This window comes from Equus caballus, chromosome 1, assembly GCF_041296265.1.
Source record: "Equus caballus isolate H_3958 breed thoroughbred chromosome 1, TB-T2T, whole genome shotgun sequence".
In the NCBI taxonomy this organism is placed as follows: domain Eukaryota; kingdom Metazoa; phylum Chordata; class Mammalia; order Perissodactyla; family Equidae; genus Equus; species Equus caballus.
In genome coordinates this window covers 116,390,641-116,415,408 of record NC_091684.1, presented here as the reverse complement: position 1 = coordinate 116,415,408, position 24,768 = coordinate 116,390,641, and the positions used below count along the sequence as shown (strand labels likewise).

The following is a 24,768-nucleotide window of genomic DNA, read 5'->3' as shown; positions in this document are numbered from 1 at the left end:
TATTCGCTGGAACTTGCCTGTTTAGGCTGCATGGTTTTTACTTGATCACTTTGCTGTGTTTCCTCATTGAAGTGTGAATATTTTGCCTAAACCCATCTGCTTTAGAAAGTAACAGGGCTTTGGTTTTATACATTTCTCTCTGTAGTTATACTCACAACCACAAAGGCCTTTTCTTTTGCCAGGTCCTGGAGGTGGAAGACCAGGATGATTTCTCAGGCAGTTCTCAGGATTTATGTTTCTCTTAAAAGGGTATCTTCCAGTGCTGCTTCCTCCTTCTGCCTCGCCTTTTATGGTGCCCATCAGGCCAGGCCAGTTCTTTTCTCCTTGGGCTTACAGACAAGTCCTGCAGGGTGACTCACGCTCTGTACCTTCCATCCCTAGCTGTGCCCTGAAGCTTCGTCCCTTCTACCTGTCCTCTGTTCCAGCACTACTTCATTCACTAATTATTTGTTAACTTTGGAGAGTGAATCCAAATCATGTGTTCCTATATGTGCAGTTGTTTTTTAAAATGTGATAACACAAGTCACTAGGAAAAATGGACAAACTCTTTCCCAGTATTAGGAATTATTTTCTATCCTGATTGCTGATAGTTAGATCCCCAGAGACTGATAGTTATCTTTATATACACAGGCACATACCGTTACACACACACACACACACACACACACACACCTTTTAATTTATTTATTTCCTGAGGAAGATTCACCCTGAGCTAACCTCTGTTGCCAATCTTCCTCTTTTTGCTTGAGGAACATTCTCCCTGAGCTAACATCTGTGCCAGTCTTCCTCTATTTTATATGTGGGTTGCCACCACAGCATGGCCACCAACAAGTGGTGTAGGTCTGTGCCCCAGAACTGAACCCCAGGCTGCCAAAGCAGAGCATGCCGAACTTAACCACTAGGCCAGGGGGCAGGTCCCCCTACACACACCTTTTAAATGATCTTTCTGTGTGGCATGATGGTGATGATCTATTGAGAGTGCTACTCTGGAACATGTGACCTATCCAGGCTTTCTCTGACTTTGTGATATGTCATCTTTGGAGTCTTCCACAGCTTGCCCAGCAAGCGCTTTGTCTGGCATTGTTGTGCTGAACCAGCTCTCAGGTGTGCCTGTGATAAGTGAACTCTCCTCAGAGCATCAACAGGATGCCTCCCAGGTATCTCTAAGGAATGATGTGATGTGGTTTGCAAAGCGGGCTTTAGAGTCAGGTTGCCCCACATTCAAATCAGCATCCATTCAACCTTCCCATCTGTAAGACCACGGACAAGTCCTGCACTTTCCTCTTCTGTTAAAGTGGCAACGATCAGACCTCAGAGGGTGGCTGTGATGATGAAATAGATCCCACATTAAAGCATCTGGGTGTATGGTAGACTGTTTTAAAAAAGTAGCCATTAATTTCATTACTATCTAATTAAACATTTTTCTTTCTGCCATTTCATTGTGGAAATGATTTGATTTTAAAGCATGTACTTACAGCACAATTAAGATTCTGTACTTCCAGACTACCCTGATATGCAGTATTCTTTCCTATGTTTTTATCCTGTGACTTGAGAAGGCTGGGGGTTGTTTTGTTTTTGCTCTGGTAAACCTCCTCAGCTAAAAATCAGAGAGTCTTATATGGTTTTTTTAAAGGTTGAGGTCATTTCCTTGTCTTGCTTTCTCTTGATTCATTATAGTCATGAGATTTAGAAGGTGATTCCAACATGAGATTTGGCAAGTGATTCTAACATAAATTTTCCGAAGAAGAAAGGAAATGGGGATGGTTTCTCCCATAGCCAGTACTTCCTGAGAAAGGGTGAAAGATAATGGAGAAAACAATGGCCAGTGGGACAGCGTATATATCTACCTGCCATCACCTCATTTGGATGGTGGAATTCTACTTAGTTCCATGTGCCTCCCCAGAAAGCATCCCCAGTGTCTTTTACTGAGAATTTTTGATAGTTTAGTAATAGCCTTTGCTTTTAGATCCACAGTCCTTCCTAGACTGGTCAAGTCAGTAGTATCCAAATCTAACTGTTGCTTTCTGGACTCAGCTTTTTTTTTTTTTTTTGTCGTCTATCCCATTGCCTGGAGATTCTTGCTGTCTAAGTTGTACCTCTGTAGATGTGTTTCTTTAAAGAATCACTTTCTCTGCATTATCTTTTGGGCATAAAGCCTCTGAGAAGTGCTCATGTGTTCAGGGCTCTGCTTCTCCCTTTCCTGCTTCTCAGGAATGGCCTGCTGTTCCCCGGAAGAGATATTTCTCCTGTTAGCTCCTCCCGTGGGACGCTGTGCTTATTTTGCTTATTTATACTTATTTAACAAAGAAGGAAATCATTTGTTGTTTTGGGGCACTTTTTCTCGTCGTGTGTTCCTGTAATTGAAGAGATGCTCTTAACTTATACAAGATCTGATTTTTTAAAGAAATCATTTTTTAAATGTGGGGAAGCAGAAAGCCTCATGGCACAGATTACTTTTATACACTTTATCTGCTTGAATCCCCTAAAGCTTAGCTATTTCAGAGCACTGCATTTTGTCTTTCCCTTTCTGATACTCTGTCCTTATAATACACATTTCCCTTAAACAGCTGTAAATAATAATAATGACTTTAAACAATCATACTGGCTATTGTTCTTGACCACCTTCTTCATCAGGCTGTTGCTCAGTGCTCTTGCTTACTTTCTTTAATCTGCAGTCCTCCCTATGAGGTAGGTACTTTCAAATGAAGCACAGAGGCTGAGAGAAGTGTGGGCCTTTCCCAAGGTCACGCAGCTGCAAAGTGGCAGAGCAGACCCAGGTCCATGAAACTCTGGTGTCCAGGCTCCTAACCATAGCATAGATCACATTTGCTAGTGCAGAGTGGAAACCTGACAGTGCACGCACAGAGCCTTAAAGCCTTTACCTCTATGTGCCAGATGGTACAGAGAGACCCAGAAGTAAGCCTTTTCTCACTTTGACTCTAGAAAATCCAACTTGTCCTGTTTCAGGATTGACTTATCAGATTCTGATCGTCAGCAACATTCCCACCAAGCCTCTGCTTTTCACTCATGCTCAGTATTCTTGCCAAATTCTAGAGCCTTTAAAAGGAAACCCTCTGTTGCCTTAGTAATAGCAAAAGAGATTGTATTTGTTGGTTGCATGTTAAAACAAGTCTCCATCCCTGTGAGGTCTTCAGAAGCTCATCTGAAATGAGACGGTGTCTCATTACATGCTCTGTAGAATTACTGTGGACGTATTTTCATTCAATAAAATGTGCTGTGGGTTCAGTTGTGGACCTGCCAAATTAACATATTGCCACATTCTGTTGTTCAAAATTCTCTATTTTTTCATCTGTCTAGTGTGTTTCCTAAAGCTACCCAAACACATTATGGGCACACTAGATAGTAAATCCTCAGAGCATCCCCCGCAGGTAGATAGAAATGGAAAGGAGAAAATGATGTTATCCCAAATGTTACATATGAGCAAATGGAGACAGACAAGATTCCCTAAAACTAACTGATGCTTTAAGTGAGTTAGAGATGCAGGTAAGACTATAATTTATTTATTTCCTGAGATAGTACCTGCTCAATTCCTTTTTTATTAAATATATTGTGAAGCTAAAGTAATTTTATTTTGTATTTTGTCTTTTATGTGAACATTATACCTTCAGTGAGCTCCAGAAGGCTCATCGTAGATTGCGTTAGCTTAATAGCCTCCATTTCTGGCTGTTGTGTTAGTGCCGGACCCTGGAGTAGCATGCAATAGTAACTTCAAAGGGTGAGGCATAGAAAGTGCTTCATTCTTCACACACAGTGAAAAAGTGCTGTATTTGTTCATCTTTTTAATGAAATATCTCAGGCATATAAAGCCATAGATATTGTTATGCAAATACTCATGTACACACTACCAAGCTTACAAAATAGAACATTCCAGATAAATGGAAACCTGTTATATGTTCTTCCCAATCCTGTTTTCTTCCCCCCACATTACAGGTGATTATTATGCTGAATTTAGTGTTTTTCATTCCTCTAAATGTATACACAGATAGCCATAAAAATACATTATTATTTTTCATTGTTTTAAACTTTATATATATGTGTTCTTCTGTTGCTTGGGTTTTTTCCCCATCACATTTATATTTTTGAGATGTATCCACATCAATTGATACATGTAGCTCTAGTCTTTTGTTTTAAACCTCCATACGGTGTTTGATACACCTGATTTTCCCTTTTAAATTAAATTAGCCATTCTCATGAAAGTGAATATGTAAATTCTTTCTAATTTTTCACTGTTATAAACACCAATTGCATCATCACTCTTGTACATGTCTCTTTGGCACATGTGCAAGATTGTCTCTGATGTGTATGCCCAGGAGTGGAATTGCTTAGTTAACAAGTATCCACATCTTCAACTTTACTGGGTTTCCCAAATGCTTTCCACCAATTTATACTCTCACCAGCAGGATATGTAAATTCCTGTTACTCCACATCCTTGTCAACACTTGATATTGTCAGACTTCTTATCTTTGCCAATCATATGGTTTCTTTAATTGCATTTCCCTGATAGTGGAAGATTGAACATATTTTCCTATGTTTGCTGGACATTTGAAAATCCTGTTCTGTGAGTTGTCTGTTCATACCTCTTGCTCATTTTTTAACTGTACAGTTTGTATTTTTCTTATTAATATGTAAATGTTCTTCATATTTCTGACAACAACTTATTTGCTTGTTCCATATATTGTATGTGTTCCCAGTGTGTGGATTGCCTTTTCACTTTCTTTATGCTGACTTTTGGTACATAGGAGTTTTTATTTTTATTTTTTTAAAAGATTTTATTTTTCCTTTTTCTCCCAAACCCCCCTGGTACATAGCTGTATATTTTAGTTGTGGGTCCTTCTAGTTGTGGCATGTGGGACGCCTCCTCAATGGGCCTGATGAGCAGTGCCATGTCCGCACCCAGGATTCGAACTGGTGAAACCCTGGGCCGCTGAAGCGGAGCACACGAATTTAACCACTCGGCCACAGGGCCAGCCCAAGGAGTTTTTATTTTTAATAAGAGCAACTTTACCTAGTTTTTCTATTCTGATTTGTACTTTTTGTATCTTATTTAAGAAATCCTTCCCTACCCAAAGTCACGAGTTACTTTTCCTTATATTTTCTCAAACATATCAAAGTTTTGCATTTTAAATTTAGGCCTCTAATCTGCTTGGGACTGATGTGTACATAGTGTGAGGCATCTAATTTTTCCCGCTATGGATAACGTAAGTAAAGAGGTAGGTGGTTTTAGCTACAGATGAAAAAGGACTCAGAGTCTGAAGTATTCAGTAGAGTTTGAAATGTGAGGCCAATAATAGTCTGCCAAAAATCTGTTAAATTTAGAGAGTTCAGAAATGGCAACAGGTCACCTTTGTGTGTGGCTACTTTATGTATGACCGTGTCCCTTCAGGGCTGGACACCCCACTAAGTTCAGCTTGCTGGATGTCCATTGGATTCATGAGACCCATGCTCTCAGGCAGACATTCTTGTAGCAGGGACAGAACTATGACAGATGAAAGCCATGTATTTATTCCTGCTGAATTTGCCTGCTTCTAGGTTTCCATCTCAGCAGATGTTCAAATTAAATTTCCAGGCAGTGAAGTAGTGGAAAGTTACCACTTGGGCTCGAGCACAATGTGAATTAAAAACAAAAAAGGTGCTCCGATATCAGCTGCTCTGGATGAGTACACCCAGTGTTCCTCTATTAGGGGATGAAGGAAGGAAAATCTCCAGGCCTGGAGTCAGCCAGCAGGGATTCTGTCCTAGTTTGCTAGGGCTGCTATAACAAAGTACCACCAACAACAGAAAATTATTCTCTCACTGGAAGCTGGAAGTCTGAGAGAAAGGTGTTGGCAGTGTTGGTTCCTTGTGGGGATTGTGAGAGAGAATCCTTTCCAGGCCTCTCTCCTAACTTCTGATGGTTTGCTGGCCACCTTTGGTGTTCCTTGGCTTGTAGATGCATCACCCTGATCTCTGTCTTTATGTTCACATGGTGTTCTCCTTGTGTGTGTGTCTCTGTGTCCAAATTTCTCCTTTTTATAAGGACACTAGTCATCGTGGATGAGGGGCCTCCATGCCCCAGTAAGACGTCTTCCTAGTTTAACTAATTACATGTTCCTTTCTTGAAGACTTTTTCCTAGAACATATTCTGGGATCTATGAAAATTAAGACACGAACTAAAGCCTCAGAATCTCTAAGCCAATGGATTTGCAGATTGTTCCTCCCGCCCCGCCCCCACCTCATCCTCCCTGATTCCAACAGACAACTGGTACCCACTCTGTGTCAGACACTGGGCAGAGTGCTGGGGATGCTAAGGAGAACGCGGCAGCCTTAGACTCTGCCTTCACAGAGCCCAGCACTAAAGGAATGGGTGCCGAGTTCCCAGGCAGTTATAATATAGTATGAGAGATGTTTCCTTAGCAGGGAGGTTCACCGTTCTGTGGGAGCACAGTCAGGTGTTCCAGAGGCACCCAACCCAACCTGGGATGTCAGGGAACAGAGACAGGGCTACCTTGAGGAAGCCAGGTGCCCAGGCCACACCATTTAAGGAGGCACTCACTCTTGTGTGATGACCCTGCACTTGCCTGCCGCTGAAAGTGAGTGCCACCTTAAATAGTCTGTCCTAGGTGTCTCACTGGTCCCACTCTAGTCCTGGCACTGGCAGGGAAGGCTACCCAAAGGAGATGGCTAAGCTAAAACTAAAAGAGGAATGATAGTTAGAAAGATAAATGGCAGTGTGCTAGGCAGAGATGGAGGAAAGAACGAACATTCCAGATAGAAGAACCAGCGGGAAGATACACATGACACAATTGGCTGAAATGGAGCTAATATCAGAGGAGCCAGATGGGAAGGTTTAGATGACTCTCAAGAGTCATCTGAACTCATCAAGTCCAGGAAAATTAGGGTCCCAGCAGAGCCACTGCCACCTCTGCACCACCTTCGTACACAGCTGGGTGAGTGGATGGAGTCTTCGTGAGAATTAGAAAAAGGTGCCCTTTCCTCCAAGCAGACACAGCCCTGTGTCCAAGCACACAGCTTGGCCAGCAGACCCGGGCTGGATTGAAACTCCCATTTGTCCCCTCAGGCAGGTGTCCTTCAGGACTTAGGCACAGAGGAAGGAGCAGGAGTCTGCGGGTGCAGAGTCAGGCCCTGTTGGCAGGAGTTTGAGCTCTTCTGTGCTGGACCAGAACTCTGGAAACCATCTCCCGATGGCCAGGTGTACTTCCCTCAGCTCTGGGCTGGAGGTTTCCAGCCGTCTTTGGCGCACTGCGAATTCTGCTAACCTGGGTAACTTTGAGAGCTGTATTGAACTTACCTTTCTTCTGTTACTCACCAGTCTTCAACTGATTTCCTTAACCACACCATATTGGCTTGAATCAGTCAGCTGAAGGAAAAGGATTCTGGGTTTATCACCAGTTTCTGGATTCTTCCACATCTGTGTTCTCCAGGGGTCATGAGATGAAATATATTAACATATTTAAACTTTCAGAGTAATTGACTTACTAGAATGCTCCATTAAGAATAGTTTTATAGGGCCGGCCCGGTGGCACAGTGGTTAAGTTCGCACATTCCGCTTCTCGGAGGCCCGGGGTTTGCCAGTTCGGATCCTGGGTGTGGACATGGCACCGCTTGGCACGCCATGCTGTGGTAGGCGTTCCATGTATAAAGTAGAGGAAGATGGGCATGGATGTTAGCTCAGGGCCAGCCTTCCTCAGCAAAAAGAGGAGGATTGGCAGCAGTTAGCTCAGGGCTAATCCTCCTTAAAAAAAAAAAAAAAAAAAGAATAGTTTTATATGGCTTTTCTGTCCATGAATTTCCTGTCTTCTTGTTAAGGTTATACTTTACATAGACCTAGGCATTCTCCAAGAGACCCAGGCCTTAGAGCTCATCAGGAGACATGCCCACAGTTCTGGAAGTTTAGAGAGAGACGAGTAGCTCACTGTCCAAGCCTGATTTATGGCCTCTCCATGGGAATGGCCATTGTGTGGAGTGTCAAGTGCAGCAGGACCCCCAGCATTCTCTGCTCTCCTAACCTCCCTGCCTAAACAGATGCGTAGGACCATCCAATCATAGAGGACCAACTTAGAGCCAAAGCACACGTCCTTTCCTCACCTGCTTTGAATGTGCAAGTTAGAAATGATGACCAGCTTGAGGACGGTATTAAGAGAAAAAGATTTTAATTTTTGTTTAAGAATTACCATTACAGTTATTTGTTTAAACAAAAATTATTAAGTTTATGGCTGCTCCTGAATCTCATCTATATTTAGTTTGCTTCCAAATGTTTAGAAACATTTTTAAGTAATAGATTTATTGAGATATAATTCACACACCATATAATTCACCCAATTCAAGTATACAGTTCAGTGGTTTTTAGCATATTGACAGAGTTGTACAACCATCATCACAATCAATTTTACAACATTTTCATCCCATTAGCAGCCTCTCCCCATTCCCATGTTCCCCCAATCCCTGACAACTACTGATCTACTTTCTGTCCATATAGATTTGCCTATTCGGGACATTTCATATAAATGGAACTATACAATGTGTGGTCTTTTGTGACTGGCCTCTTTCACTTAACATAATTTTGTCAAGGTTCATCCATGTTGTAACATGTATCAGTACTTCCTTTTTGTACTTCCTTTTTATGACTGAATAATACTCCATTGTATGGATATACTACGTTTTATTCATTCATTCCTCAGTTGGTGGACATTTGGGTTGTTTCCACTTTTTGGCTCTTTGAGTAGTGCTGTTATGAACATTTGTGTACTGGTTTTTATGTAGATGTATGTTTTCATTTCTTTTGGGGATATACCTGGGAGTGGAATTGCTGGGTCATTAGTAATTCTATGTTTAAACTTTTGAGGAACTGACACTTGTTTTCCTAAGTACCTGCACCATTTTACATTCCCAGCAGTGGTGAGTGAGGATTCTAATTTCTCCACATCTTGCCAACAGTTCTTATTATCTTTTTTTAAATTATAGCTGCCTTTCTAATTGGTGTAAAGTGATATCTCATTGTAGTTTTGATTTGCATTTCCTTGATGACTAATGATTTATGAATATCTCTTTATATGATTAGTGACCATTTATCTATCTTCTTTGGAGAAATAACTATTCGGATCTTTTGCCCATTTTTAAATTGGTTTGTCTTTTTATTATTGTTGTAGGAGTTTTAAAATATATTCTGGATACAAGTCCCTCATCAGAAATATGATTTGTAAAAATTTTCCACAAACCATTTTTTAAACTTCCTGAATAATAATATTTTTGAAGATGGGTGGTCCATCAAATCTGATTTGACACCACTCAGCCACTAAAAGTGATTTTATAGCATTCATTGCCACATTTTAATGTGTGATTAAGTGAAAGAAGCAGATTCTAAAACATTATGATCCTTTTTAAAAGTACAATAGAAGATCATCTAGAAGGGTGTATATCAAGATGTACAGCACATATCGTTGGATGTCGTAATTACATATTTTAATTTTTCTATATCTTTTCTTTTAATGATGATTATGTATTATTTTTATAATAAGTTGTTCTCAATTTTTTGAAAAGCTCAGTTGGATACGAAAATGCCTTTCTCACTTGCACACAAGTTTAACTGATTCTGCCTATTATTTAGACTTTCCAAAATCTTCTGTGGCTGGGTGGGAGGAAGCTGAGACCACAGCTGGGCCCATTTCAACATGAGAACAACCTGAGGCTGCACCACTCAGTTCCCTTGAGACTACAGGTTGGGAAGGGAAGGAGTGAAAGATATGATTATGTATAGACACTTGATACCAATCTGTATGGCTTGCTTTCATTTACAAAGCTCTTTCAGGTATCTTACTTGATTCTCACAAAAACTCTATTCGACACCAGTGTTCAGATGAGAAAACCAAAGTTCAGAGGCGTTTTGCTCTTGCCCAAGGTTGTGCAGCCTAGGAAATAAGGATGCTCAAACTCCAGTTTGGGTTTTCTACTCCTGCAGCCATACTTGTAACTGATTGCCCTGCCTCTCAGCCTGTATTCTTTTCTATAAAATTTTCTCTGAGAGTCAAGTATTTGAAGAGTGACTTTTTGAAACCTGAAAAGGTGCTGTCGCGTTAACTTGGAGTGCAATGCTGTGCTTTTGGCTAAGATAGATAGTAGATGGCTACAAGTTGTCCCTGATCTTCACCACTACAAACCCCCAAATACTTTTCCTTAGTGTCCTATCTGGGAAAAGGAAGAATTTTTGATACAGGAATTAACATTTACCTTGATATTGTTTACTTTTCTATTTTTTCTCATTTATGAGCTTGATTACTAAGCTTTGAATATTGCTTTCTTTTAAAGCTGTTGTCCAAATGAAATCATCTTGGCATTTATATTTACTATTCTTCTGACATTTACAAGCAGCCTTGGAAACAAAGAACCTATTCTTTATTTCTTTGGCACACTCTTCATCATTTACAAAGATGAGAAAGGAAGCAGATGAATATTTTTTTCCTTTGCTCAAAAATCTGTGGCATTGTCTGAGTTCTCTAGGCTAAATTAAGTGGGAAAAAATCTGGAATCATTTGGAAAGTATGTGACTTTCTTTAGATTCTAGACCAGAGGTTGGCAAACTGTTTCTGTTAAGGCCCAGAGAGCAAATATTTTAAGCTTTGTAGGCGATGTGGTATCTGTTGCAGCTATTCAACTCTGCCATTGTAGTGCAAAAGCAGCCGTAGACAATCTGTGAACAAGGTGGGTGGTTGGGTGCCAATAAAACTTTATTTGCAAAAACAGACACTGAGTAGATTTGGCCCACAAGCCACAGTTTGCTGACTCCTCTCTTCAATTATTTAATCTTTGTCTACCAGGAATCTAATTCTTTGGCTAAGTGATTTGTTACCAACCATAGGTTTCATAGCCTCTTTTTATCACCGAAGATGCTAGTAGGTTTTCTCTTCACTTATGACACTACTTATTACCCCACTACATTCTAAGCTCATTAAGAGTCAGAAGGCAAGTCCAGTATTACAGGTCACCTGTTAATCTCTTCCTGTCCAAGATTAGAGTTGCTGCAAGCTACAGCCTGGTCCAGGAGCATGTCCCTGACCTCTTCCCATGTTGTAAACCTCTTTACAATTATAGAAGGGATCCCAGCTCATAAACTATTCAGTGAGCATTTTATTTCATTATGGCCATCTGAACCACAGAGCTGCAAAGTATCTTTACTTCTGTCAGTCAATTCCTGTGAAATTTATTGGAGAGCAAAGACAGTGGTGAAAAATATCCAATGATTGAGTCGAAGACAACACCTATTTTTTGTGGTCTCTTAGTTACTTTCTCAGATATCATCTCAGTTTACCCATGGGCAATTTGGAAATTGTAAGGCCTTTTTGTAGTAAAGATTCTGGGGTGCAGGGCACCATAGGAAGAGTTGATAGCTTTCATTATGAATTTTGTACCTAAAATTTTTCCATGCAAAAAAGTTTCTAATAGTCTTGGCAAATATTTTAGAGAAGATTGCTTTTAAATGTCTGTTATTGTGTTTGCTGAATGATATATAGGGATACTTTTTGTACACAAGAGAGTCTTATCCCAAGAAGCTACCAGAATATTTTCCCACTGCTGCCTTTACTTATAATTTTTAAATTAACATTTGTCTAATGTAAAAGTAATATACTTTTATAGAAGGAAATTTAGGAAGTATAAAGTAGAAAAGTAAAATCACTCACAACCAATTCCTTAGAGATAACTATTGCTAACATTTTAGTGATCATTTTTCAGATGTTTCTTCATGCATATGTGGACCTATAGATTAGATATAAAATTTTCATATGCATAAGATATTAAACAAAGTATTTTTGTCATCTGCCTTTTTTTGCTGAAGAATATATAGTGGATATACTTCTATGTTGATAAATATGTATCAACATTAACTTTAATGGTTACATGACATTCCACAGTATAGGTGTTCTTACTGTAACCTGCTTAGATGTTATCCTATTGGTGTATGTTAAGTGCTTTGTACTTTTCCACTATTACAATGAATGCTTAGGTAAATGTTCTTATATCTGTTTTCTTGTCCTGCCAGAGTATCTCTTCAATATAAACTACTAGAAGTGCAATTAGAAGAAATATGTGTGTGTACATATATATATATATATATATATATATATATATACATGTAATTTTGAAATAGAAAAGTTTATGCCCAAATTATATTCTCCCCAACAGTTAATGAGAGTGCTTCACATCCTCACCAAAACTGGGAAATTTCTATAATTTCTCAACAGATTAGTTATCATCATCTCAGTATCCTTTATGATTACTATTGTTTTGTTGAATATTTTATGCATGCTTAAACCAACACCTACATAGCGCTTAATATGTGTCAGAGACTGTTTTTATGAATATTAACTAATTTAATTTTCATAATAATCCAATGTAGTGGGCACTGTTGTTATTCTTAACTTACAGATGAGGGAAGTGTTAAGCAACTTGAAGGTTGTACATCTAGTAAGGTGGTGGAACCAGGATTTGAACCTTCCTGGTTATTCCAAAGTCCGTTCTCTTGACCGTGATGCCCTGCTGCCTCTGGGAGGAGAGAAAAGCTTAGCTGGCAAGGAAACAAACCTGAACAACAGGGGTCAGAGAGCCAAATCCTAACCACCAGCACACCTATATTTTCAGTATTTTCTTTCTTAATTATTTTAAAAATAATCCCTTTAATTTTTTTTTAGAGTATATCAAGGTCAGAAGAAATCAAAAGAAGCTCTGCCCCACTACCAAGAGGCTTTAGAATATATTGAGATCAGCAAAGGTGAAAAAAGTATTGAGTGTGTACCAATACTGAGGGAATTAGCAGGTGTAGAACAAGCCCTGGGATTCCACGACGCATCCGTCAACCATTTTTTACAGGTAAGCTGCAACATACTGGCCGCTAACGCTGATCTAGACCCAAGGCTTATCATAGATACAAGTGGAATAGCAGCTCTGAGAATGCCCGGCTTTGTTATCTGCTCTAGATAAGTACAACGCTTGGCCTGGAGTAGATGTTCAACAAACATCTTTGTATAGAGGGCCAAGTGGGTGAGTATGAGATGCTAGTGCCCTGTTGCCAGGTGGACGCTCCACAAACAGCCTGAGACTCCCTGAAGATGGCTTTTCTCATATTAGGTGCATAATTTAAGTTGTATTTCCCAGACAACATGTCTGTATCCTTTAGTATTTAATCTCTTTAGAGCTCATGTTATCAAACTGATTAGGGATCTTTTCTACTGCGCTCTAAAATCTGTACCTGAAGCCACTTCGAGTCATCACGTGTTAGCTGCTATTCTACTTTAAGATTCCTCTGTGAGTGTGCAGTCAGCGTTCTCCAGAGAAACAGAACCAATAGGATAAATACATAGAAAGAGAGAGAGAGAAATTTACTCTAAGGAATTGGCTCCAATGATTGTGGGGGCTGACAAGTCAAAAATCCGTCGAAGGTAAGTGGGCCAGCTGAAAACTCAGGCAGGATCTCTGTTTTACAGTCTTGAGACAGAATTCCTTCTTCTTCGAGAAACCTCACCCTTTTGCTCTTTAGGCCTTCAACTGGCTGGATGAGTCCCACCCATTTTATTAAGGGTAATCTCCTTTACTCAAAGTCTACTGATTGTCAGTGTTAAATCACATCTACCAAATACATTCTCAGCAACGTCTAGACTAGTATTTGACCTAAAAACTGGACATCATAGCCTAGCCAAGTTGACACACAAAATTAACCATCACAGTGAGTTTGAATGTTTTTGTAACAAATCATCTGCTAAAAGCACCTTTCAAATTGTTTTTGAGAATTTTTCCCTGTTAAAGTTGTAAAATATAGACTAACTCATTCCTGTTATTTCAGTGAGATATAATGACATGGTACTGAGAGTACTTTATTGCTATTTCTTTTTAAATTTGTCTGACCATTTATATTCTTACCTACAATTTATTAGAGTGTCCTATTCTCTCACTTCATCTGGATTATCTCTCTTTATCATTATTACCACCCTGTGTCATATTATTATTTCCGGTTTATAAATGAGGAGGTCAAGAATTAGGAAGTTTGTGTGGTATGCCCAGGAGTACACAGCCAATAAATGGCATAGCCCACATTGAAACCCAGTATTTTTTAGAAAAATTATCCTGGCTGACATATAGAGAATGGATTGTGGAAGAGGTGCCAAGAGTGGAAGTGGAGAGACCAGTTAGGAGGCCACTGAAGTAGCGAAGACCTAAGATGATGTTGGCTTGATCTAGGATGATGATAGTAAGGGTGAAGAGAAGTAGATGGGTTTGACAAAGATTTAGGAGGCAGAATTGATGAGATGTGGAGATTGATTGGATGTGAGAAAAAGAAGGAATGGGAAGAATCAAAGATGACTCCTGGGTTTCTGGTCTGGACAACTGAGTAGATGTTTGTGCCATTGACAGTAGGAGAGCAGGTGCGACTGGGTGATGGATAAATGGTGAGCTCAGATTTTGATGGTATGCCCATGAGGCATACAAATGGAAGAAACAGTTACGTGGTTAGATAATCAGGACTGGAGCTCGGAAAATAGATCAGAAAGTCATCTACTCGTACACAGTGATTTCCTTGGGAGAGGATGAGATCACCTAGGGAGGGTCTATGGAGTGAGAAGAGAAAAGGACTGATGACAGTCTTGAGGAACTTCAGTATCCATTGGTCAAGTAAAGAAGGATAACCTGGCACAGGAAATAGAGAAGAATTTGCCAGAAAAACAGGAGGACAAGTTAAAAAAGAAAGAGGTATCCTTTATGTTACCCTCTTTAATACCTGCTGCTATAATGGAGGACATAGAGTTGTTGGGAGGATGGATGAGTTAAGATCTGTAAAGTGCTCAGCACAGTGCCTGATATATAGTGCTACATACGAATTTTTTAAAATTTCTCTCTTTCCGTCCCTTTTTTCTTTTTCTTTCTTTTCCTTTTCCTTTTTCCTTCTTTCATTGATGACCTTGTTGAAGGAAATATTGAGGCAGTGATTGAAACCAGATTGTATAATGAGTGAGATGTGAGGAAGCAAAGGTAGTAAAGGTAAACACCTGTTCAAAAAGTACTAAGAGGTGTGGAAGACTGACGCAGGAAGGGGGCAGAGCACATGGAAAGGTCTGAAGGTGAGACGAAGTTTGACACGTTGGGGGAATTGTAAGAAATTTCCTATGCCTGGGCAATGGGAATGGTAAAGGCAGTAGACAGGCATCATTGAGGTGGGGTGTTGAAAGTCACGTTAAGGAATTTGAGCTGCATCCTAGGGGCAGTTAAAGGTTTTCAAGCAGGGAGATTGATATCATCAGATTATCAGTCTAGAAGGATCGCTCTGCAGTATGGAGAATGGACTGGATGGCCGAGAGATAAGCAGGGAGATGACTCAGGAGATGGCCACAGGAGTCGAGGTAGGAGATGATGACAGCCTGGACTCAGGTGGCGTTGTGAGAATAGAGAGACGTGAACAAATTTGACAGAGGTGGAGAGCAGAAATGACAGGCCTGGGAGTTGTGCAGATGTGGGGGAGTGAAGGAGATGCAGGGGTCCAGCTTTACACCAGGTTTTTGGTTTAGGTCACTCTGAGGCTGATGGGACCACTTACTGAGCATAAGAGCACTGGTGCGTTTGCAGTTTGTTGTTAGTATCAATAATTCTGAATATTCTTATACAAAAAATTTTTTTCTTTTCCTGAGTTATTTGCTAGTGTTAATTTCCAAAAGTTAAACTTCTGGGAGGAAAGAAGAATATTTTATAATTCTCAATTCATATGGACATTCTGCCAAAGGGTTGCTTTGACTTTCTTTGCCACCAGAAGTTGGTTTTCCTTTGTTCTTCATTGAACCAACTTTCAAACATTATTTTACTTCCATTTTACAGAATAGAGTCTCAAATTAACTTTAATTTTAATTTTCCTCTTAGTCCATCTCCTCTCACTGTTTCCTGACTAAATCCAGATCTGCCCTCAAAGTATTGGCTCTATCTTTGCTGTACAGTTTCTAAAGTTCAAAGAAAGACACCAAGTGATAATCCATTGAGAGTCATCCGGCAAGGGCCATTACACTAATAAAATTCACTGGAATGAAACTTGGCTTCTAAGACCCAACAGTATGCATTACAAAGATTTGAGTTTGGTTTAGAGAAGCATTTCCCAAACTGTATTCCGCGGGATACTAGCATCTCACAAGAGTTCATAGGTCTTCCTAGAAAAGGTGCTCGTGGTTAAATAAATTTGAGAAATATTGAATTAAAATTAAACAGATGTCTTCAACACAGGGTTTTATAGTGCCTTAAAAATGCCAATGTGGATTATGAATCGAGAGGAGGGTCTAATAAAGCCAGGAGACGCCAGTCTTCCCCAGGTCACAGTTTAGGAAACACTGGCTTAGAGAAAGAAGTTCAAATGTCTGAAGGCAGCGATCAGCAAAGGGTCCAAATGTAAGTGCAGCCTTCCAGTATATCAGGCCTTACTTCTCTTAGGAGCCCGTAGCGCTGTGTGAGTGGGAAATGGCTTCTTGTTCATGGGGCTCAGATTCACCATTTTAAAGTATTTTGCCACATTCTTTCTCCCTATCTATCTGTTTAGACAGACATACAAGCACACATATATATGCACACACATATACTCAGAGCGATAATTATTTATATTTTGTAATCATTTGAAAGTATGTTGAATATATCATTATCCTTTTATCCCTGAATATTTCAGCGTATGTTTCATTGGAATAAAGATATTCTCTTAGGTAACTGTAATACAGTTATCAAATTCAGGACTGTTAACATCAGTACAGACCATGTTCTATTTTGTCAGTTGTCCAAATACCATCCTTTATGGCAATTTCTTCCCTCCAACACAAGACCCAGTCCGAGATCATGTATTGCATTTAGTTGTCATGACTCTGGTCTCCTGTAATCTAGAATAGTTTCTCAGCCTGTCTCTGTCTCTTATGACATTGAAATTTTTGAGGAATATAGGTCAGTTGTTTTGTGGACAGTGCCTCAGTTTGGGTTCATCTGATGTTTCCTCATGACGATTCCAACAACACATGCCCAGCTTGAATACTACAGAAGACTATAGTATTTTCTTTGGGTGTTGCATCTGGAGGCACGTGATGTCATCTGTCCTTCCTTGGTGACATTGATTTTTATCACTCAGTCACAGTGATACATAGCTTCTTCACTGTATAGTAACTATTTTCCACTATACAGCCAATAAACGTTCTATGGAGAGACAGACCAGATACATTGTGAAGACCAGATACATATCATACTCCTCTTAGAAATTTCCCTCTAGGTTTAGCATCCTTTGATGAATGTTTCCCAAACCAGTCTTTGCTTGATGTTTGCAAGTTAATGATTTTCCATTCTGCCGTTCCATCCACATTTATCAGTTGACATTCTACTGTTAGGAATGTCTCTCCCTCTTCCCACCAAGTTATTTATTTGTTGTGTGTACCTTTGCTTTTTTCACTTAACAATATATCCTGGAAATCACTTTATAGCAGTTCGTAGAAATCTTTATTCATTTGTACAGGGGTATAATAATCCATTTTATGTACATACTGTGGTTTTTTTCAAATAGTTTCCTATGTTTGGGCATTTAGGTAGGTTCCAATATTTTGCAGTTACAAATAATGTTGTAATGAATAATCTTAGACACATATACTTTTGTATTGTTGGAGTTGTATTCTCAGAGTAATTCCTACAGGTGGGACTGCTCAGTCGAAGGGAGCATGTGTTGGTAGTTTTGTAGGATGTTGCCAAATTGCCTTTCGTTGGGCTTCCCCTCATTTGTAGGCCACACCAGCAGTGTATGAGTGTGCCCACAGCCTCTTCCAAAAGAGTGGATGGTCAAGCTTTTGAATTATTCTCAGCCGATAGGTGAGAAGTGACATCTCAGTGTAGTTTTAATCTGCATTTCTCTTATTTAAAATGTAATTGAATATCTTTTCATATGTTTAAAGGATTTCAATGTATTTTGTGAATTTTCTTTTTTGTGACTTATTCGTATCATTTGTCCACTTTTTGCTGTGTGTAGGTGAGGAAGATTGGCCCTGAGCTAACGTCTGTTGCCAATCTTCCTCTTTTTGCTTGAGGAAGGGTGTCGCTGAGCTATCATCTGTGCCGGTCTTCCTCTATTTTATGTGGGATGCTCCCACAGCATGGCTTAACAAGTGGTGCTAGGTCCACACTCAGAATCCAAACCTGTGAATCCCAGGCTGCTGAAGCAGAACACATGAACTTAACCACTATGCCATCAGGCTGGCCCCTCACTTGTCCACTTTTTAGTAGAATTTTTATCTACTTTACCTTAACTGTTAAAGGTTCTTTAAATATTACACATATTGCCCTTTTATCTATGATGTATTTTGTAAATATTTTCACCCAGTTTGTCATTTACATTTCATTTTGTTCATAGTGTTTTTTATTGTGATAATTTACATACTGTGAAATTCACCCTTTTAAAGTGTACAATTTAGTGGTTTAATTATATTCACAAGTTGTGCAACCATTACCACTATCTAATTCCAGAACATTTTCATCACCTCAAATAGAAACCTTGTACCCATTAGGAGTCATTTCCCTTCCCCTCCTCCCCTCATCTCCTGGCGACCGCCACTCTACTTTCTGTCTCTATGGATTTGGCTATTATGGACATTTCATATAAATAGAATCATACCGTATGTGGCCTTTTGTGTCTGACTTCTTTTATTTAGCATATTTTTTTCAAGGTTTATCCGTGTTTGTCATGTATCAGTACTTTGTTTTCTTTTCATGTCTGAATAGTTTTCTGTTATCCACGTAGACCACATTTGTTTCTCTATTCATCAGCTGATGGACATTTGGGTTGTTTCCACTTTATGGATATTATGAATAATGTTATGAACATTCATGTACAGGTTTTTATATGGAATTTTTTTCAGTTCTCTTGGGTGTAAGGCTAGGAGTGGAATTGCTGGGGCATGTGGTAACTCAATATTAAACTTCTTGGGGAGCTGCCAAGCTGTTTTCCAAAGTGGTCTCAGCATTTTACATTCCCACCAGCAATGCGTAAGAGTTCTGCTTTCTCCACCCCCTCACCAACACTTGTTATTGTCTCTCTTTTTTATTTTAACCATCCTAGTGAGTATGAAGTGGTATCTCATTGCAGTTTTGATTTGAATTTCTCTAATGATTAATGATATTGCACATCTATTTGTATGCTTATTGACTATTTGTGAATCTTCTTTGGGGAAATGCCTATTCAAATCCTTTGCCCGTTTTTTAATAGGGTTGCTTGTCTTTTTACTGTTGACTTATAAGAGCTCTTTATATTGGTTACTAGCTACTAGACCCTCATCAGATGTATGATTTGTGAACATTTTCTCCCATCATGTGGCTTTCTTCTCACTTTCTTGACAGTGTCCTTTGAAGCACAAAAGTTTTTAATTTTGTTGAAGTCCAATGTATCCTTTTTTCCTTTTGTTGCTTGTGCCTTTGGTGTCACATCTAAGAAACCATTGCCTGATCCAAGTTCATGAAGGCTTGTTTCCTTCTAAAAGTTTGATAGTTTTAGCTTTTAACATTTAGGTGTTTGATCCATTTTGAGTTTATTTTTTTATATGATCTGAGGTTGAGGTCCAACTTCCTTCTTTTGTATGTGAATATCCAGTTGTCCTAGCAGCATTTATTAAAAGGACTATCCTTTCAACACAGAATCATCTTGGTATCTGTGTCAAAGTCAATTGACCATAAATGTAAGAATTTATTTCTGGATTCTCAATTCTATTCTATTGATCTTCATGTCTATCCTTATGTCAGTATTGATGAGGATTTTAGGCTGGTTACTTTTAAAACTGCAGATGAGAAGCAGGCTCCGAGGACTGGAATTTGTTTGCTCTTCGAGAAATATTTGCACTTGTGAAGGAAGGGGGGATGACCTTGTAGGGACCTGAAATTGGCCACCCCAGGATATGTCTCTTTGGCATCGGGATTGTTTGGGGCTGATTGCTTTTGATAAACTGGGACAGGGAGGGAGGCTCTGGGGAATGGAACTTGCCCTTGTTGGGACACATTTACATTTGTAAGGTAAATCTCTATCTGTAAAAGCTGCCTCCCTCTCGGTACCAGGAAGAGGAAGAGAGATGACCTTGTCCCTAGAAACTCTTAATGGGGAAGGCAAGAACTTAAGTTGGTTGCTGTCTGGCAATCTCATATAACTGTCTTAGGGTGGTGGCTTCTGACCTTTACTTAATCCGATTTGATTCTTGTCTAAAAGTCATGGGATCACCCAGTGACCAGACCCCACCTGCACTGATACCATTTTAACTTTTTTTCATATTCTTTCCTTTGTCTTGTAAAGAGATAACACATATACCTATGCCTTAAATTTAGCTCTAACCCTCAACTCGGGGCAGCAGCAGCGGCTCCTCCTGCCCGTGGGCCCTGTCCCCACGCAGCAGCTCTGACTGCCCATGGGTCCTGTCCCCATGCTATTCCACACTATTCTCTAAATAAAAGAGCACTACTGCCAGATCTTGAGAGTCCAAGAAATCTTTCTTTCGACTCCTTGGCTCACCGACCCCACATCAAGTATCACACTGTCTCAATTACTGTGGTTTTTCATTAAGTTAATCGATGTTATGAATAATGCTGCTGTGAACACTTATGTACAAGTTGTGAAGTAAGTTTTGAAATCATAACTGTGACATCTCCAACTTTGTTATTCTTTCTCAAGATTTTTTGGCTATTCTGGGTCCCTTGCATTTTCATATGAATTTTAGGATAAGCTTATAAATTTTTGAAAAAAGAACAGCTGGGATTTTGACAAGGAGTACTTGAACCTGTATTTCAATTGGGAAGTATTGACATCTTAACAACATTAAGCCTTTCAATACATGAACATAGCATATCTCTATTTATTTAGGTCTTCCTTAATTTCTTTCAGCCGTGTTTTGTAGTATGTTTTACGCTTCTTTTGGTAGATTTATTCCCAGGCTTTTTGTTTTCTTTGATGCTGTTACAAATGGAAATGTTTTCTTAATTTCCTTTTCCTATTGCTCATTGCTAGTGTACAGAAATACAAATGGTATGTTTACCTTGTATGCTGCAACCTTGCCGAACTCATTTAATAGCTCTAATTTTTTGTGTGTGGATTCACAATGTTTTCTGCCATCCAAAAGTTTTCTGCCATCCAAAAGTTTTCTGAATGCTTTCAAATTTTCAAGCTTTGCTTTCTTTACTTTTGGATTTTGATTCTAAGTTGGAAGGATTTCTCTGTATTTGGGTTAGGGAGGAATTTACTCATTTTTATAAATGCTTGTAAAGTTTGATAGGTGACTTTTATTGTTGTTTATTCTCAAGGTTAATAAAGATTAGAGAGTGTTAAATAAATACTTGCTGATCATTGTTAAAGAGATAGTTTGGCGAAGTCACAATAGCATTGGATTTGAAATCAGAAAATCTGAATTGGAGTCTAGATTCTTCTGTTTACCCTCTGTTTATACAAGTCATTTAACCTCTCAAAGAAGAAAAAGAAACCCTACAAAAGACCTTGTCCACTTCACAGAACTACACGAAGTTTCAAAATGGAACTACTCTGTGCACCATTAGGCATGTTGCCAGGGTAAGCTACTCTTATTTATTAACAGTAATTATTAAACGTTTATTAAGGCTCCCTTTTTCTTTCTTTACCTAAGATACAGAAAGGTACAGTGTGGCCTCAGCTCTCCAAGGGAGCCCATGCCTCAAAGCCATTTATTAGGCACACAAAGAAAAGGGGCTTTGTTATTTCTCCTCTTGTTTTTCACTTTTAATTCCTTTGGAGTGAGAGGAACACCGAGAGAGAAAAGACCTTTTATTTTCTCTAGAATGTAGAAAAGTTCCAAAGTATTTTAGGAACTAATCCATTAAAATGGAGGAAAATAAAGCCAGCCCTGCAGAGCCACCACCCAGGGAAGGCGCAGTCTCAGACACTGATGAAAGAGCTGCCCTCGGCCCCATTCGTCCCTCTGCAGCAGGGGACCGTGAGAAACTGTGCAAATGTGATCGTTTCTGAAACTACTCCTGGCAGATTTTGGCAATAGAACCTTATTTTCCTATCCAAAAGAAAAATCACAGGGTTTCATTTATGTGAGCGAGAGCATGTTTGTGGGTGTGTGTTTTCCAGGAGTATAAATTAACCCTGCACCAGTGTGCATTGCCTTTTCACATCTCTGACACTTGAATTGTGTATTTCTCTTTTCAGTTTTTAGAATAGCTCTGCCACTCAGTAGTGCCCAAATTTAGAGTTTAATTTGCAAAGTATAATGAAATAATTTAATTTATCAGTTACTCTTCCAAAGACTTAGGGGTCAGAAAATCTAGCTTCACGTTCCTGCTCTGGGCACATTATTGGCCTTGATGAGGCCTGGCTCCTGGCAGGTTCAGACGCCTCAGCAAATGGCAGTGCTTCTGATTGGCGCTTGTTAACTACTGTGTATGTGCTATAATGTGCAATTGATTTATTGTGAATAATTAGACAAGTGCAAAATCTCTGACAATACTAGCCTTTTTTGTTTAAAATTAGAAAAGATGCAGAATACAATTATGATTTTATTCATTATCAACATTTTCTAACATGTGAATGACATAAATCCAGGTGCCATACTGTTTCTTTTTAAATAAGAACTCTTTTTTATAAAAATTATTATGTGGTTTATAAAAAAAAAATAAAGCCATACAGAAAAGCACAAAGCAATGGGTTATAAGTCATCCCAGGCCTCCCCTACTAGAAGTAGCCAATGTTGACACTTGTTGAGCACCTTTCCTCTGCATGTGAACAGGTAGCTATAGATTGAGAGTCAGAGAAAGGAGAAAAAAGAGAAAGAAAGATTGATAAATTTGACAGCATAGAAATGAAAAACTTCTTTGTGACAACATATCGTAAAGTCAAAAAGCAAATGTCAAAGGGGAAATATAGAAAGAATTCTTATAAAATCTAGATGAAAAAGACAACTCAATAGAAATATGGACAAAAGTCAGGAACAGACAATTTATAGAAAAAGAAATACAAATGGCCAATAACCTAACAAAAACAGTCGTCAGCTTCACTTGTTATTAAAGAAATGCGATTTAACAAAGGAGATGCTGTTTTTAACTACCTATGAGCAAAATAAAAAAGTTTGCTCATTCCCCATGTGGCAAGGGGACGAGGAAGCAGGCATCCTCATGCACTGCCAGGAGGAGTGGGGATTGGCACCACTTTGGGGAAAAGCATTTGATATTCCCTCTCCAGTTTTGTCATGCATGGTCCCTTTGACCCAGCAGTTTCACGTCTAGGGGCTTACCTAACGGACATACATGCACAAGTGTGCAAAGATGTGAAAGCAGTGAAACCGTGTTGTTGGAAAGAGCAAAAATTAGAAATACCTTTAAAACCCATTAATGGGGACCTGGTTATGAAATTATGATACATCCATGTGATGGAATACTGTAGAACCATCAAAGAGAAAGAGGTGGATGTATCTGTTCTGACGTGAAAGATGTCCAAAGTGTCTTATTAATTTTTAAAAGCCAAATGTAGACCAGCATATTCATTCAGTCAATAACTGAGTGAACACTGCAATGTGCCAGGCACAGTGGTAGGCTCTGGGACTGTGATGGAGGGTCCAGACATCAGGGGTCCTATCCTTGAGGTGCAGCCTAGTGAGTGAGATAGACCTTAGTTGAATAGTCACACAGATGAATGTAAAACGACAGCTGTGACATGCACCACAAGGAGAAGTACTGGGTGCTATGAGAGCTCCCAACAGGGCAGCCTGACCTGGCGTGGGATCCTTTGAGGACTGGTAATGAGACACCCCAAAGGCTGAGGAGAGGGGAGAGGGGAGCCATTGTGGTGGGAGCCCAGAGTGGGTGGCAGGAGTTGAAGCTGAGCTGAGAGGGGGAAGGGCCTTGGTATGGTCTTGTGTGTGTGTGTTTAAGAACATGTGCCTGTGTGTGTTTGTGTAAGTATATCAATATTTCTGAGAGGATACATAGGAAACTGTCGATAGCAGTTAGCTATAAGAAGTCAGACTGGGAATGGGGAGAAGAGAGAGTGAGGCTTGTAGACAGAAGGGAGGGGGCATTTAAAATTGTAATTGTCTATTCTTTTCTACCACTTAGGATTTTTTAAAAATGATATGCAGGTGTTACTCATATAATCTAAAATTGTAGTTTTTAAGAAATACATACTTCCAACCAAAAGAAGATGAAAATAGAAGCCCCCAACACGTCTATTTGGATGCTAACACTTACAGAGAGTAGAGCCTTTTCTCCCCCAGCCCTTTGGAGGAGCTCATATTGACAACTGGAGAGCTGCCACTGAGAACTTTTGGTGATATTAAAAGAAACTGGCTTAACTGGGGACCTGCAGAACTCAGTTTTCTAATGCCCTCTGCACCCAGTGACTTCCCTTTCATCTACTCCCCTCGGGGATTCCCAGCTCCATCTCTTTCTTCACCAAGGTTCTCCAGCTGCCTCAGGGCCCTGTGGTTTGAGTGGCCATGCAAGACTTCCCTACTGGCAGAGATGGGAAAGGACAGGAAGTGGCAACCTTGGACTGCAACACGATCCGTTCTTGCGCAAGGAATTCAGCTCGAAGCTGAAGGATGGAATGGCAGCTTTGGCAGGGCTGCAGAGCTGGTCAGTTTTCAGAGAAACACAGCAAGCTCACACCTCACAATGGCAAGTGGACTTGAGTTGAATTAAGGCACACATTTGAATCAAAGCAGAAACAGAGACACTTAGTGGAAAGCCCCTTAACGTCTGCTCTGT

General features: G+C 39.6%; 1 protein-coding gene across 15 annotated transcripts in view; it reads left to right on the top strand.

Moving 5' to 3' along the window:
- The window catches only part of TTC23 (tetratricopeptide repeat domain 23), a 99,516-nt gene that overhangs the window by 32,365 nt on the left and 42,383 nt on the right, over positions 1–24,768 (top strand). For all 15 annotated transcript variants that reach the window (XM_070267864.1, XM_005602827.4, XM_070267874.1 and 12 more), the window contains one exon: positions 12,702–12,879. In XM_070267864.1, coding sequence (XP_070123965.1) covers positions 12,702–12,879 — 178 coding nt within the window. The remainder of the gene's footprint in view (positions 1–12,701; positions 12,880–24,768) is intronic.